The sequence below is a fragment of the Pristis pectinata genome, chromosome 13 (assembly GCF_009764475.1).
Source record: "Pristis pectinata isolate sPriPec2 chromosome 13, sPriPec2.1.pri, whole genome shotgun sequence".
Taxonomy (NCBI): Eukaryota; Metazoa; Chordata; class Chondrichthyes; order Rhinopristiformes; family Pristidae; genus Pristis; species Pristis pectinata.
The window spans coordinates 48,978,006-48,995,009 of NC_067417.1; the positions used below are offsets into that span (position 1 = coordinate 48,978,006).

Sequence of the window (17,004 nt, forward strand, 5' to 3'; positions counted from 1 at the left end):
AGAGCAAAAAATAAATTGCCGGAAGAATCCAATGGGTCAACCAGCGTCAGGACTGAGTGGGAAGATACCCGGTATATTGGAAGGGGTGAGACAGAGGCGGTGGGGGGAGGGTGGTGGTGATAAGTGGAAACGGGTATAGGAGAGGTTAGGAAACGCAGGTAGATGGGTATGTGGGTGATGGGTAGGCAGAACCAGGTGGGGATGGAACTGATGAACAGAATGAGAGAGGCCCTGGGTGGGAAAGGTACAGAGTGGGTGTGGGTTATGTGAAATCAGAAAATTCAATATCCATGCCATTGGGCTGTAGGCTGCCCGAGCAGAATGTGAAGTGCCGTTCGTCTGGCCTGCAATGTGGCCTCACTGGCGGCGGAGAAAGCCGAGGAAAGACGGGTCAGTGCAGGAATGGGAAGGGGAGTTGAAATGGCACGCAACTGGGAGCTCAAGACGGCCACTGTGGGCAGTGTTGCAAGTGCTCTGCAGAGTGGTTGCTTAGCTTACGTTTGGTCCCGCCGATGTAGAGGGCACATCGAGAGCATCAAATGCAGTAGGGCAGGTTGGAGGAGGTGCCTGTGAATCTCTGCCCCACCTGGATGTGTTTAGGTCCCTGCATGGTGGCGAGGGAGGAGGTGTTGAACCTACAGTTGCCAGGGGTTGGGTTGGGGGGGGGGGGGGGTATGAGCGGGCCAGAGAGTCATGGATAGAGTGGTCCCTGCAGAAGGAGGCAGGAGTGGGCAGAGAGAAAGATGCGGCTGGTGCTGGGGTCCTGCTGGAGTAGGTGGCAGTGACGAAGCAATGATGCGGAGGCTGGTGGGGTGAAAAGGCGAGGACCGGGGGGAAGGACATCTCTTCTCTGGGGGTGGTGGGAGCGGAGGTGCGGGACGCCGAGACAATGCGTGTGATGGCTCCGTCAGTCGGGGCAGAGGGGAGCCCACCTTTCCTGAAGAAGGGACACTTCGGAGCAGAAGGATGTGGCAGAGACCAAGGGGATGTGCCCTTGCAGGAGGCAGGGGGTACTCAAGGCAGTTGTGGGAATCAGTGGGTTTATAGTAGATGTTGGTGGATAGTTTGTCTCCTGAGATAAATAAATAAGGAGCCTTATGTCCCTTGGTGAATCTAACCTTCAACCCATGATTTTGTGGGCAGTGGGCTGTATCACTGCGGACCCCGTGTTCTGCCCACCCTCCCCAGCTGCCTGCGGGCTGAAGCTGACCCTTCCCCAGCGGCCCAAGCCGCCTTCATGGTTTCTGAGTGTCTGATGCAGGGCGTCAGCCTGAGATGTGCCCTGTCCACCCCCCCACAGACGCTGCCCGACCTGCTGTTCCTCCAGCGTGTTGCTAGAGCCGCAGACTTACAAAGTTATAGAGTCATAGACATAAAATTATAGACTTTGGGTTACAGAGTCATAGACACAGAGCCAAAGACATAGACCTGCAGAGCTGCAAAGTTGAAAAGTTACGGTGTTGACGACTTGTGGGGCCCACAGACACCGCCGGCCGCGGCCACTTTAAGGGGGCGGGACCTCCCACCCCCCTCCCCCGAGCCGGAAGTGACGGTCGCGCCGGTTGCAAGATGGCGTCCAGGGCCAAGAAGCCGAGGGTCGGTCCGGGGTCCAGGGGCCGGGGTCCGGGGTCTCCTCACCCGGGGTCCAGGGGCCGGGGTCCGGGGTCTCTCCACCCGGGGTCCAGGCTCTCCTCACCCGGGGTCCAGGGGCTGGGGTCTGGGGTCTCTCCACCCGGGGTCCAGGGGCTGGGGTCCGGGGTCTCCCCACCCGGGGTCCAGGGGCTGGGGTCCAGGCTCTCCTCACCCAGGGGCCGGGGTCCAGGGGCTGGGGTCCGGGGTCCAGGGGCTGGGGTCCAGGCTCTCCTCACCCAGGGGCCGGGGTCCAGGGGCTGGGGTCCGGGGTCTCCCCACCCGGGGTCCAGGGGCTGGGGTCCAGGCTCTCCTCACCCAGGGGCCGGGGTCCAGGGGCTGGGGTCCGGGGTCCAGGGGCTGGGGTCCAGGCTCTCCTCACCCAGGGGCCGGGGTCCAGGGGCTGGGGTCCGGGGTCCAGGGGCTGGGGTCCAGGCTCTCCTCACCCGGGGTCCAGGGGCCGGGGTCCAGGGGCTGGGGTCCGGGGTCTCCCCACCCGGGGTCCAGGCTCTCCTCACCCGGGGTCCAGGGGCCATGGTCTGGGGTCTCTCCACCCGGGGTCCAGGGGCCGGGGTCTCCCCACCCGGGGTCCAGGCTCTCCCCACCCGGGGTCCAGGGGCCGGGGTCTCCCCACCCGGGGTCCAGGCTCTCCTCACCCGGGGTCCAGGGGCCATGGTCTGGGGTCTCTCCACCCGGGGTCCAGGGGCCGGGGTCTCCCCACCCGGGGTCCAGGCTCTCCCCACCCGGGGTCCAGGGGCCGGGGTCTCCCCACCCGGGGTCCAGGGGCCGGGGTCTCCCCACCCGGGGTCCAGGGGCTGGGGTCTGGGGTCTCTCCACCCGGGGTCCAGGGGCTGGGGTCCAGGCTCTCCTCACCCGGGGTCCAGGGGCTGGGGTCCGGGGTCTCTCCACCCGGGGTCTAGGGGCTGGGGTCCAGGCTCTCCTCACCCGGGGTCCAGGGGCTGGGGTCTCCCCACCAGGTGTCCAGGGGCCATGGTCTGGGGTCTCCCCACCTGGGGTCTGGGGTCTCTCCACCCGGGGTCCAGGGGCTGGGGTCCGGGGTCTCCTCACCCGGGGTCCAGGGGCCGGGGTCTCCCCACCTGGGGTCCAGGGGCCATGGTCTGGGGTCTCCCCACCCGGGGTCCAGGGGCCGGGGTCTCCTCACCGGGAGAGGGAGGGGGGCATCACCGTTCCGTCCAGCGTGGTAATGGGGGCAGTGGGAGGCCACTCAGCCCCTCCACGGCTGGCCTCCCTCCCTCGGCACCCTTGTCCCCACAAGCCTCGGTGCCCAGAGACCCAGGGGTGAGCTCAGTGACCGGGTCTCTCCGTCCGATGGTTCCCCACCCTCCGAGGGAAGGGATTTAGGATCAGAGCCATCCAGCAGGGAAACAGGCCCTTCGGCCCATCGAGTCCGAGCCGACCATCAACCACCCATTTACACCAATCCCACACTAATCCCATTGTATTCTTCCCACATTCCCATCAGCTCCCCCCCCAGATTCCCCCACTTATCCAAACACTGAGGACAATTTACAGCGACCAGTTAGCCTGGGGAAACCCACATGGTCACAGGGAGAGCGTGCAGACTCCACACAGACAGTGCCTGAGGTCAGGACTGAACCCGGGTCACTGGAGCTGTGAGGCAGCGGCTCTCCCTCTGTGCTGCCCCCACTCCAGTCCTAAACAACTGACCCCCTCATTCTCAGACTGGGACCATACTGCTCAGGCCAGGGCAAGCACTCTCCCCACTCTCCCTGTATCCAGCCTCTCAAGCCCTGTAGGATTCCTCATCAGTTGGACTCCGGTTGCTCTATGCAACACACACAAAATGCTGGAGTAACTCAGCAGGTCAGGTAGCATCTATAGAGAGAAATGAACGGACGATATTTGAGGCCGAGACCCTTTATAAGGGAGAGTTGGCCCGAACCGTCGACTGTTCATTTCTCTCCATAGATGCTGCCTGACCCGCTGAGTTCCCCCAGCATTTTGTGTGTGTTGCTGCAGATTCCAGCATCTGCAGAATCTCTTGTGTCTCCATTTGCTCTGTGTTGTCTGTGATCTTCAACCCCCTGGGGTGACACATGCTGCAGCTGTCCCAATCCCCCATCTGTGGGGATCAGTGCCCTGGCTGATGTAACCAGGAATGGGGTCAATTCTGGCTGAATTATCTTTTCCCAGGGCTGCTGAGGCTAATTTTAGCACCATTTCCATGCTCTCATGGGATTGGTTACCTCCAGCACTGGGCACGGATTGGGCTGGAGCCTAGATGCGATACTACCGAGCCAGGAACCAATCTGAGGCTGTGTGTGTGTGTGTGTGTGTGTGTGTGCGCGCGCACGCTCTGATCTTTGATGTTTCCTGTAGGTGGAGTCTGCAGAGGGGTCCAGAAATCAGGACCAAGGTACTGAAGAAACACTGAGCCAATTCCTAAATTGGTGCAGAAAGTTAGGGCTGCATGTCAGCCCAAAGGTGAGCTGGCCATCTTTCTTACTATGTTGGGAAATTCATAAAGTGTAAACAAGCAGGATACCCCGACTAACACGGCTACTTCAGTAACTCAGGAGTGTCCAGTTGCTCTTTGATCCTTGCGACACTTGGGGGTAGGATGCTTGTTTGCCAGAGATTGATGAGGGCTCTGCCGAGTCCTTGGGAAGGCAGCATTCTGTACAGCCCACTGACAAGATTTTTTCCCTTCCCAAACATATACTTTATTCATAAAATATGCAATATGCTCAGTTCTGGTCGCCTCACTACAGGAAAGATGTGGAAGCCATAGAGAGGGTGCAGAGGAGACTTACAAGGATGCTGCCTGGAATGCAGAGGATGCCTTATGAAAGCAGGTTGAGGGAACTCGGCCTTTTCTCCTTGGAGAGACGGAGGATGAGAGGGGGACCTGATAGAGGTGTATAAGATGATGAGAGGTATTGATAGGGTAGATAGTCAGAGGCTTTTCCCCAGGGCTGAATTGGTGGCCGCAAGAGGACATAGGTTTAAGGTGCTGGGGAGTAGATATAGAGGAGATGTCAGGGGTAAGTTTTTTACTCAGAGGGTGGTGAGTGTGTGGAATGGGCTGCCAGCAACGGTGGTGGAGGCGGATACGATAGGGTCTTTCAAGAGACTGCTGGATAGGCACATGGAGCTGAGTAAAATAGAGGGCTATGGGTAAGCCTAGTAATTTCTAGGGTAGGGACGTGTTCGGTACAGCTTTGTGGGCCGTAGGGCCTGAATTGTGCTGTAGTTTTTCTATGTTCTAATACAATTGACCCGTATCAGTCACTTCATTGACTGTACTAAACAATTTTCTATATTCACTTACAGCACGTCAGTGTCACGTGTGTACAGTTCTGGTTGCTACACTACAGTAAGGCTGTGGTAGCAAGAGAGAGAGTGCAGAAGAGTGTCACCTGGGTGTTGCGTGGAATGGAGGGCTGTTGTTACAAAGAGAGACTGGGTAGGCTGGGTTTGTTCTCACTGCGTGTAGTAGGCTGAGGGGTGACCTTACCGAGGTTTACAGAATTATGAGGGGCATAGACGGGGTAGATTGAGTCTTTATCCCAGGGTGGGGGGGGGGTCTAAAACCAGTGGGCATGGGTTTAAGATGAGAAGGAAAGAACTTAAAGGAGATCTAAGGGGTGAGTTTCAGGGTGTTGGTTATCTGGAACGAGCTGCCAGAGAGCTGGTGGGGGCAGATACAGTTGCAATGTTTAAAAGGCACCTGGACAGGTACTGGGATAGGAAAGGAGTAGAGGGGTGCAGGCAAATGGGATTAGTGTAGAGACGTGTCGCATTGTGGGCCGAAGGGCCCGTTTCTGTTCTGTATGGACTCTAATGTTTCATTCCCAAACTGTGTGTATGTGAAATGTTTGAGAGACTGTTACACGGGGCCCAGGGTGAATTCATTCAGCATGTTGGGCTTGAACAGGGACGGCTGGTTGATCTGAAGCTGGGGCTGGTTTGCCGAGGTGAAAGTGCAAGTTCGTGGAACTGGCAAAGCTGGTGGTAGTGAATTCAGTTGTTAAAGGAAGGCCTTCAGGAGACAACACTTCAGGGTATAGTATGTGTATAATCTGAGTGGAGATAGTGTGGCAAGATTCCGAAGGGGCTTGACAGGATAGTGGGTGTGAGGGAGCTTCCTCTGGTGGGTGAATGTAGAATTAGCGGTCTCAGGATAAGAACGAGATGAATTTGTTCTCTCAGGTTGTAAAGCTTTGGAATTCTTTATTCCAGAGAGTTGTGGCTGCTGAGATTTGAGGCTGAATTGATTAGATTTTGGACCAAATGAGATTTTAGGTTTATGGGGGTGAGGCGGAGATGTGGAGTTGAGACCAGTGATCAGTAAGCCACAACGGTGAAATAGACTAGAGGGTCTCTTGGACGACTAAACTTTTGCTTCTTATGAGGCAGGTGGTGGTAAGGAGATGGAACTAGACGTTATTCTATTTGGTTAAATATAATGTCAAGGTTGCATGTAGTTTGGCTTCAGTTGCCAAGTATTAAAACTGCGATTAGTCCTTAAACCTGTTGTTTATATATCAGCACTGTCTGCACTTAAAGTCCCCCTGCCGCCACCCCTCCTTAATCTTGCTCCAATTCTACTTTATTTATTCTTCATAACATTGTTTCACATAGAATCGTAGAATTTCACAGTGTGAACTGAGGTCATGTGGCCCAGTTGGTCTTGCTCCTTGAAAGATCTGTTGGATTGAGACCCACATTCATAATGTGTGCAAACTAATTTTCTCCGTGTCCGCGTGCCTTTTGAAAGTTCCCATGGAATTGAATTGTATCACCCCTTCTTAACCCTCTTAAAAGAAATCCTCCTCAATCCTCACCTACATCTTTTGCCAACTATTGTAAATCTGTGATCCTGGATACTAACAGTGACCCGATTTCCACGCACACATTTTAAAGAGGTTTAAAGTAATTGCAGTTTGCATTCTACACATTCTGTGTTTCCTGACCCCTCAGGTACACGTCAGTAAGGAGAGCACCGTGGCGGATTATGGGTTGGTAGCAAAGGATGACATTGAAGAAGGGGAGCTGTTGTTTTCCGTTCCCAGGGCAGCACTCCTCAGTCAGCACACCACGGTGATTCGTGACCTGCTAAAGAAAGGTACGTCAGCCAGGATCAGCGCTGGTGATCTCCCTAGGCAGGAGGCTGGTTTAAGTGGACTGCGTGGTGTCATGTTCAACCTTATAAGAGATGAGTAAGTCTCACATTTCGTCTTCCGCCTCTGATGAATCATCACTTCTGCAGTTGTCCACAGTGCCCTGGGCAAGGAAAAGGCGAATCAGGCAGAACTTTGAATGTTGTCGTTAAACCTCACGGATCTGAGGAGCACAATCCCAGTTTTCTGTGACTCCCCACAAGTGGAACTCCTCTTTCCCCCCATTCTGTCCTGTGGATCTCTGCTCAATCCTTTGTAGTGTGGTGTCCAGAAAGCAATTGATAAAATTTTAGTACAAGTTCTTTGCTTTTGCATAATTAGCTGTTATTTATGAAGCCAGGGGCCTGTATACCTTTTCAGTGGTCTTGATTTATCCTGGCTCCTTCAGATTTTTGTCTCCATCTACATGAGGTCTTTTGAACCCAAATCCCCTTTAATATCGTACTGTTTAGATAACGTTGCTTCTTATCATTCCTACTAAATATTGCTTCACACTTCTATGGATTAAATTGTTGTTGGCTCCTTCTCCATGGGCAATCTTCTTTCATCGATGACAGCTTGCACCCATGTTGGAGGTGACTGACGAGGCCATTGTGGGACCCGGAGCCTTTTCCGCAGGTCGGGTGGGACGTGTCTGAAGGTTGGGGAGTTTGGGAGTGGTGTAACTCCTTCCACTGGGCTACACGGACCCAAGGTTCTCCACACCATCCTGAATGCTCCTCCTCCACTTGCCGTGGTGGTGGGCTGGAGATTCCTAGCAGTCAGTGAGGATGTTGCAGGCTTTGAGCTCCTCCCTGAACCTTTTCCTCTGCCCACCTGGTGATCTCATCCTGTGGCAGAGATTGGGAGAGAGGATCCATTTCAGGGGTCTGGTGACCTGCCCAACGGAACTTGCAGAGTGTAATCAGGGCCCCCTTGCTGGGGATGTTCGTCAGGTGGACAACACTGACATCGATTCCCTGCAGGTGGAATTGGATTATGCAGGATCCCTGCTGGTAGACGGGGTGAGGGATTGGGGGGTGCTGGCGTTTGATCCCTTCCAGTCTCATCTCAAAGTTCTCCGTCTACAGTTATCAGTGTAACTCTCCCCTCTTCCTGCTAATACTTGCCCAACCTCCCTTTGCACTCCTCGCCTCGGCAGCTTCCGCGTTCTGTTTAGGTTAAAACTTTTCTTCTCAGTTTCCTGTTGGGACTTCTTGGTGACTCTGATATTGATGGGATCCTGTCCTGCTCTTCTCCACTGCTGGACCATTTCCAATCCACTTCTGTCAAAACCTTTCAATGCTGGTCATTCCTCCGATTCCTTTTTTTTCAAGAGAAGAGAGACCCAATCTGTTGGTCCATTGCTGATGTGTATAACCTTACATTTCTGGTACGGCCTTGGTAAATCTCTCTGCACCCTCCCTAGTGCCCTTTTATATGGCAGCCAGTGCTGTACTTGGTACTAAGTATGGTCAAACCAAGCTCCTGTGCAGGTAAACCATCATAGAACATAGAAAACCTACAACACAGTTCAGGCCCTTCAACCCACAAAGCTGTGCCGAACATGTCCCTACCCTAGAAATTACTAGGCTTACCCATAGCCCTCTATTTTACTCAGCTCCATGTACCTATCTAACAGTCTCTTGAAAGACCCTATCGTATCCGTCTCCACCACCGTTGCCGGCAGCCCATTCCGCACACTCACCACTCTCTGAGTAAAAAACTTACCCCTGACATCTGCTCTATATCTACTCCCCAGCACCTTAAACCTATGTCCTCTTGTGGCCACCAATTCAGCCCTGAGAAAAAGCCTCTGACTATCTACCCTATCAATACCTCTCATCATCTTATACACCTCTATCAGGTCCCCCCTCATCCTCCGTCTCTCCAAGGAGAAAAGGCCGAGTTCCCTCAACCTGCTTTCATAAGGCATGGTCCGCATTCCAGGCAGCATCCTTGTAAATCTCCTCTGCACCCTCTCTATGGCTTCCACATCTTTCCTGTAGTGAGGCGACCAGAAAGTGGGGTCTGACCAGGGACCTATATAGCTGCAACAATACCTCTCGGCTCCTAAATTCAATTCCCTGATTGATGAAGGACTATACACCGTATGCCTTCTTAACCACAGAATCAACCTGCACAGCCGCTTTGAGTGTCCTATGGACTCGGACCCCAAGATCCCTCTGATCCTCCACACTGCCAAGAGTCTTACCATTAATACTATATTCCGCCAACATATTTGACCTACCAAAATGAACCATTTCACACTTATCTGGGTTGAACTGCATCTGCCACTTCTCAGTCCAACTCTGCATCCTATCTATGTCCCTCTGTAACCTCTGACAGCCCTCCAAACTATCCACAACACCCCCAACCTTCGTGTCATCCGCAGACTTACTAACCCACCCCTCCACTTCCTCATCCAGGTTGTTTATAAAAATCACAAAGGGTAAGGGTCCCAGTACAGATCCCTGAGGTACATCACTGGTCACCGACCTCCACTCAGAATACGACCCTTCAACAATCACTCTTTGCCTTCTGTGGGCCAGCCAGTTCTGGATCCACACTGCAATGTCCCCTTGGATCCCATGTCTCCTCACCTTCTCCATAAGCCTCGCATGGGGTACCTTATCAAACGCCTTGCTGAAATCCATATACACTACATCTACTGCTCTCCCTTCATCGATGCGCTTAGTCACATCCTCAAAGAATTCAATCAGGCTCGTAAGGCGGGACCTGCCCTTGACAAAGCCATGCTGACTATTCCTAATCATATTATACCTCTCCAAATGTTCATAAATCCTGCCTCTCAGGATCTTCTCCATCAGCTTACCGACCACTGAGGTAAGACTCACTGGTCTATATTTCCCTGGGCTATCCCTACTCCCCTTCTTGAATAAGGGAACAACCCTCCAATCTTACGGAACCTCTCCCGTCTCCATCGACGGCGCAAAGATCATCGTCAGAGGCTCCGCAATCTCCTCCCTCGCCTCCCACAGCAACCTGGGGTACATCTCATCCGGTCCCGGCGACTTATCCAACTTGATGCTTTCCAAAAGTTTCAGCACCTCCTCTTTCCTAATATCTACATGCTCAAGCTTTTCAGGCCGCTGCAAGTCCCCACTACAAACCCCCAGATCTTTCTCCGTGGTGAATACTGACGTAAAGTATTCACTAAGTACCTCCGCTATTTCTTCCGGATCCATACATACTTTCCCACTGCTGCACTTGATAGGCCCTATCCTTTCGCATCTCGTCTTCTTACTCGTCACATACTTGTACAATGCCTTAGGGTTTTCCTTAATCCTGCCCGCCAAGGCCTTCTCATGTCCCCTTCTGGCTCTCCTAATCTCTTTCTTAAATTTCTTCCTTTTAGCCTTGTACTCCTCCAGATCTCTAACATTACCGAGCTCTCTGTACCTTTTGTAAGCTTTTCTTTTCCTTTTGACTAGATTTATTATAGCCTTTGTACACCACGGTTCCTGTATCCTCTCATGACTCCCCTCTCTCATCGGAACATGTCTGTGCAGAGCTCCACACAAATACCCCCTGAATGCCACATATCTTCCGTACTTTTCCCAGAGAACATCTGTTCCCAATTTAATCTTCCAATTTCCTGCCTGAGAGCCTCATAATTCCCTTTACTCCAAGTAAACACCTTTCTAGTCTGTCTGTTCCTATCCCTCTCCAGTGCTAACATAAAGGAGATAGAATTATGATCACTATCACCAAAATGTTCACCCACTGAGAGATCTGACATGTGACCAGGTTCATTTCCCAATATCAAATCAAGCACAGCCTCTCCTCCTGTAGGTCTATCTACATACTGTGTCAAGAACCCTTCCTGAACACACCTAACAAACTCCACCCCATCTAAACCCGTCACTGTCTGGAGATGCCAGTCAATGTTTGGGAAATTAAAATCCCCCATCACAACAACTCTGTTATTCTCACACCTTTCTAGGATCTGCTTCCCTATCTGCTCCTCAATAACCCTGTCACTATTGGGCGGCCTATAAAATGTCCCCACCTTTCAATACTATTCCTCAAGAAACAAGCCCTGGTGCTTTGTTTGCCATTTTATGGCCTTGCCGACCTGCGGTGCAGCTTCTCGAGATTGGTGTATGTGTACTCTGAGATCCATCTGTCTTTTGCCCTACCGAGTCACACAACTTTCAACTCCCACTTACTTACAGCCAAAGTCGACCACCTTGCGTTTGTGTGTTGATCTTCCTGCCAATTATTTGCCCATTCTGCAAGTTTATGAACGTCCTTCCATGATTTATCGCTGTCCTCTCAGTATTGACCCTACACCCCCAAAAACTCCTTTGAGTATTCCCTCCCCACCCAGCCCCCCAACCTCCCTCCCTCTTACCATCTGCAAACTTAGAAATTGTTTGATTCCAAAACCTGAACCATCAATGTAAATTGTGAACAACCAGGGTGCTAGCAGTGGTCCTTTGTGGAACACCGCTCTCCTTTCAGTGTGAATCCTTCCCCTTTACTCGCACTCTCTGCACTCTGGCTAGCAATCCATCATGGCACTTGTCTGCCCATTATGTCCTCGGGGCCAATTCATTTGTCTCACCATGCGGTACCTCAGCAGAAATCTTTTGAACATCTGGTAATGCAACCTATCCATTGTCTGATCCCTCTGTTATTTCAGAAATTGTTTGTGAGATTTTTCTCTTTTGGTCCATGCTATCTACTTGATTTAGTAATGGTCCTCATGGCAACTTCTAGCAAGTACCACTACTTTACCTTTCCATGAACAAACTGTTCCTGACTGCTTTTGGTTCTCTGACTTTCTCCTGGCACAACCTTCTCTGTTACTGCATCAAAAAGAACTTGACCTAGTTTATCATCCATCATTTTCATTTAATAAATCAGGGTCGGTAGGTTAATTGTCCACAGGAAGTTGCCCCTAATGTGTGGATGAGGGGTAGAATCCGGGGGGTTGGTGGGGGGAGTTGGTGAGAATGGGGGGAGAATAGAAAATGGGAGGAATCTTGGATTAGTGTAAATGGGTGGTTGGTATCGGCTCGATGGGCTGAAGGGCCTATTTCCCTGCTGCCTCTCTATGACACTGATTCTCAATCTGTACTGGCTGCCATTTATTAAGCCCTCTATTCCCAGGTGAATGTTGATATTGTCTCAGAGGGTTGATTCTGCAAGACTCCCTACCACCAGAGTTGGGTTAACGAGCCTCCAGCTCATTCTGCACGATTCTGCAATAATCTGGCGCCACTCTTGTTTCCAAGGCCTCATGGAATTGAGCTGCATGGAATAGTCACCTTGGCCAACCTAACTCCCTGAGTGCCTTGTTAGTTTGGATCCACTATTTGCAGTCTGTCTGCCCTTTCTGATTATTTAGTTGGTTACAATGATGTGTGGGCACTGACCCTTACTGTAGAAGTGTGCACAAGTGCTGGGCACCTTCAGTATCTTGTCACGTTGCCCATTCTGTAGAGTCAGCCGACTCCAGCAACGTCATGTGTGACACCCGCATCAGGAACGGGTGGACGGCGTCAAAGAGTTGGGAACCCTGGCTGTTGGTGACCTCCCGGTCTGTGGGTTCCTCACCACAAGAACCAGGGATGGATGGGGATCTTACAGAGTCATAGAGTTATACAGCACAGAAACAGGTCCTTCAGCCCAACTCGTTCATGCTGACCAAGGTGCCTACCTGAGCTAGTCCCATCTGCCTGCATTTAGCCCTTATTCCCTCTAAACTTTTCCTATCCACATACCTGTCTGAATGTCTTTTAAACCCTGGAATTGTACCCGTCTCTCCCACTTCCTCTGGCAGCTCGTTCCATGTACCCACCACCCTCTGTGTGAAAAACTTGCCCCTCAGGTCCCCTTTCACCTTAATCCTGTACCCTCTAGTTTAAACCCACCCCCCCTACTCTGAGAAAAAGACTGAACATCCACCTTGTCTGTGCCCCTCATAAACCAGTCCCAGCCTGTCCAGCCTCTCCTTATCACTCAAGCCCCCCAGTCCCAGCAACATTCCTGTGAATCTGTTCTGCTCCCTCTCCCATCCTTCCTGTAGCGTGGTGACCAGAACTGCACACAATACTCTACGTGTGGTCTAACCAACCATTTGTACAACCGTACTCAATGCCTCAACCGACGAAGGCAAGGATACATAGACCTTCACTACCTCATCTACGTGGCTGAGCGCCTCACTGAGTAAGTTCATTGAATCAGATTTCTCCACCCCATTATTAGACTACTGAGTGAACTTAACTTGCATAAGTGATCACTTTGTTTTCTAAATCAAGTAGAAAATATGTTTTTTTCAAACGTACCCATGGCTGCTGAATTAGGGAGGTGTGCCTGAAAACCAGGAGCCTAAAAGATGAGGTAGTGTGTGCTGTGGGGAGCAGGTGTATCTGCGACTGACTGCTGGTTCTCTGGGTCTGTTTCCAGAAGAAGCAGCGTTGGAGAGCCGGTCGGGCTGGGTGCCACTCCTGCTTTCCATGATGTTTGAGATCACAAGTAGCCAATCCCACTGGAAGCCTTATTTCTCACTCTGGCCTGGCTTCAGCAGCCTGCAGCACCCCATGTTCTGGTAAGGGCTCCCTGTGGGGGGAGGGTGTGATGGCGTACTGAGGGTCCTTCAGCTGGTTATCTCAGCTAAAGAAACCTCCTGAGAACCTGATAACGGCTCTTCTTGCCCCTCGGTCATCCTCTGCCTTACAGCTTACGTGGGAATGCAGCTGCCGGCTTTGGTCTTGTACTGATTCAGGGAAGCACCGCGTTACTGTACAAGAATTGTCAGCTCCTTGATTCAGTGCAACGTTACAGGGGTGGGATGGTGTTGGGCTCGGGTCTGGGACTTATGGGAGGGCTGGCGCAATATTGTAGTAAGTCGTATCAGGAACCCATCTATGTAAACGGAACCCAGGAGTGGGGGCAGGAATTTGGGTAAACTGGGATCCCCTCCGTAACTGAACTTCCTCTTAACATTCACTGCTTTGGCTCAACCTGGAAAAGTGTCTAAGTGCAGGAGCAGGTTTGTCTGTTTCCCCAGTGAATCCCGGGGGCCTTGAGGGGAGCACCAGAGGTGTTGGGGCGGCAGTGTAATGTGTGTTTGATTTTGATTTATCTGCTTGTGCAGGTCGGAGGAGGAGAGGAACAGGCTACTGATGGGCACGGGTGTGGCGCTGGCAGTTGAGAAAGACCTGATGAACATAGAAGAAGAGTACAACAGCATTGTGCTGCCTTTCATGAAGTCTCACCCGGACACCTTTGACCCACACAGACACACCCTGGACCTTTACAAGAAGCTGGTGGCGTTTGTTATGGCTTACAGGTGAAGGCATTCCCTACCCGGCTCAAAGCCAGCCGTCATGGTCATCTGTGTGCTTCAGGGAGGAGAATGCTCTCCAGCCATCCCTGCTGGGAACTGTCTCTTGGATGTGGGTTAGTTGGAGTTGGTCTGAAAAGCTGCCTTACACTCTGTAGCTTAGAAGATAATGAGCAATCAGTGAGCGAGGTTGTCTCCAACCAGCCACCATTGTAAAGATTAGATATAAATCCTGGCTTTTACGAGGAAAAGAAATGTTCGTGCAGAGATTGAGTGTTCAGCTTGGGGATTTTTTTAAGAGCTTTAATCACTGGGCCACACTTGCTCACGGGGTATATGGTGGCAATCCGAGGCTTCATATAAATGTTTCCCAATCTCAAAATACTCACTGTTGCAGCAAGCCAGGACTGAGGATCAGAGTGCAGTCTCTTTACACTTCCTCTCTTATAGTAACCCTTCCTGAGCTCCAGCCGTTGGGACCTGTGCCCTTACTAATGCTGGAGATACCCAGCAGGTCGGGCAGCATCTGTGAAAGGAAAAGCAGGGTTAATGTTTCGGGTCTCAAGGACCTGTCATCAAAGTTAGGAGCTGTGATTTCAGCACTGGCTGCAGTTTGATTATTTAAGATGTGACCACCATTTCCACGGTCCACATATGGATGAATGCCGATAGGTTGAGTGGCTCCAGCTTGGTGCTGTCAGGTACTAGTGGAATGGTTTACATTGGGGAGTTCCTGTCCTGGACCAGTGCTTCTTACTGCGGGACACATCACTAACAAATAGTAGGACTCAGATTGGGTTTTGTTTCCAGTTTCCAGGAGCCCCTCGAAGATGAAGATGAAGATGATGATGATGATGAAAAAACTCCAAACCCTCCCATGATGGTCCCAATGGCTGACATATTGAACCATGTGGCCAATCACAATGCTAACTTGGAATTTACGCCGGTGAGTGGGGAGGAGGAAGCAGAGCTGGGAGGGAAGGTACTAGGAGTGGATTGTCTGTGTTCAATACGAGTAATATGTTTCCTGTGTATTTACAGGAGTGTTTGAAAATGATTTCCATCAGGAAGATCAGAGGAGGTGAAGAGATATTTAATACATATGGTCAGCTTGCCAACTGGCAGCTCCTGCACATGTATGGGTTCACCGAACCCTACCCCAGCAATACACACGACGCCATGGATATCCAGAAGCAGATGGTCTATGAGGCTGCCCTGCAAGGTTGGTCTTGGAGCAAAGCATCCAGCCCCAGCACGGTTTAGGAATCTGATGTGGAGAGGAGATGTGACCGGAATGTTCTTTATGTTTTAAGCTGTGCAAACAGAAGAGGAGAGGAAGCTGCTGGCAGAGAAGTGGGAATTCTTGACTGAGTTGGAAATAGTCGGAGAAGGGGATTTTGTCATCGGACAGTCTGGAGTCCTAACAGAGGAGGAACTTTACAGCACACTAAAGGTGAGGACCGTCTGCTGTTAAGACACCCAAGCTGTGGGCGTTCTCTGGTCTGACACATAATTGTGTGGCAGTCTGTGGAATTCCATACGGCTGGGTTAGTGTGATTGGTGTTATCGTCTGTAGACTTGTCCGATGTTTGTTGCATTTATTTTAGAAAAGTTGGGTTGAAGGAAGCTGATGTTCAGAAGTATGAAGGGCACTGATGGTTTCCCTTTATCGTCAAGGAACAGAGGCTCAGTAAGTAGATGATGCAAGGTCATTGGCAAAAGAACCAGAGGCAAGATGAGGAGAAACACATTTAGCTCAATGTTATATTCTGGAAAGGACTGCCTGAAAGAATGATAAAAGCAGATTCAGTAACTTTTATAATTTTGATAAATTCTTAGAGGATAAAAGGTAGTGGTGGTGGAATTAATTGGATAGGTCTCAAAAGGCTGGCACAGAAGGGACCCCATCTGATCCTGTTTTATGAAGGTACTGGAGTTGCAGATTTTACCTTTGGTTGTAAAGTGATGTTTCGACAGATTCCTGCTGGTAGGTAACAGCCTCGACTCATTGGTATGATTCTCTCACACACAATAACCAGGTTCTGAGTATGTCACCAGAAGAATTTGAAGAATACAAAGCCAATGACGGGTGGGAGGAGGAGGAGGAGGAGGATGATGATATTTCCAGTCTTACCAATTCTGTGATCCCCAAACTCAAGCCTGCCTGGAAGCAACTTCTACACAACACTGTGAAAATGAGGCTAAAGTCATACAGCTCGGGTCTACAGGAGGAGGAAGCCACATTGGCTAACGTGGAGAAATACCAGCAGCTCAGTAAACGGGAACGTGACTCTCTGCAGGTCCGATATGCACAGAAGGTGATTTTGCATCGATTGCTGCAGCTCACGGAGTAGTGGTAATGGCAATTGAGGAATAAAATCCTGTGTTTATATTCTTATTTAGTGTTATACTTGGGGAAAAAACAGGCTGCGACTGCCCAAGGTGAAGGATCGTTAAATACATTCTTTCTCCATGGAAAAATATATCTTGGCACTTTTGCCCATCAAGTTCAGAACTTGAGTTATAAAACCAAGTGAACTAGATAATGTTTCTAATCTCTTTAAAGGAAGATGCCTTGCTGCTCAATAGTACCAATTCCATACCTTGGTCTCCCTTAGGAAGTGGAGCATGTTTCATCAAGAATTACGAAATGGTCTTTTCATTTCTTGAATCCAGCCCATGTGGCTTTGCTCAGTGGAATTTACAGAGTCTGAAATGTTTTGAATCTCAATCCGTACTCTGTTCTTTAGCTGGCAAGAATTTTCATTCTAAAGTTTGATTTAGAATTTATGGGATTCAATTCTATCTTTTCTAGCATGTCATTGAACAAGCTTCCCTAACAGCTAATTTATTACAGCTGCCCACCTAATTAATTACAATCGGCAAGAACTCAGTCAGCACTTGAGAGGTTTA

At 50.8% G+C, this 17,004-nt stretch overlaps 1 protein-coding gene across 1 annotated transcript; it reads left to right on the forward strand.

Annotated features, from left to right (window-relative positions):
* Window positions 1-1,536: 1,536 nt before the first annotated feature.
* Window positions 1,537-16,481, forward strand: setd6 (SET domain containing 6, protein lysine methyltransferase). Its single transcript, XM_052028165.1, has 9 exons — window positions 1,537-1,596; window positions 3,991-4,095; window positions 6,595-6,739; window positions 13,212-13,353; window positions 13,903-14,097; window positions 14,902-15,037; window positions 15,133-15,313; window positions 15,405-15,544; window positions 16,131-16,481. Exons 1-9 carry the CDS (start codon window positions 1,570-1,572, stop codon window positions 16,443-16,445), a joined length of 1,386 nt encoding a protein of 461 aa, XP_051884125.1. The 5' UTR covers window positions 1,537-1,569; the 3' UTR covers window positions 16,446-16,481.
* Window positions 16,482-17,004: the final 523 nt, after the last annotated feature.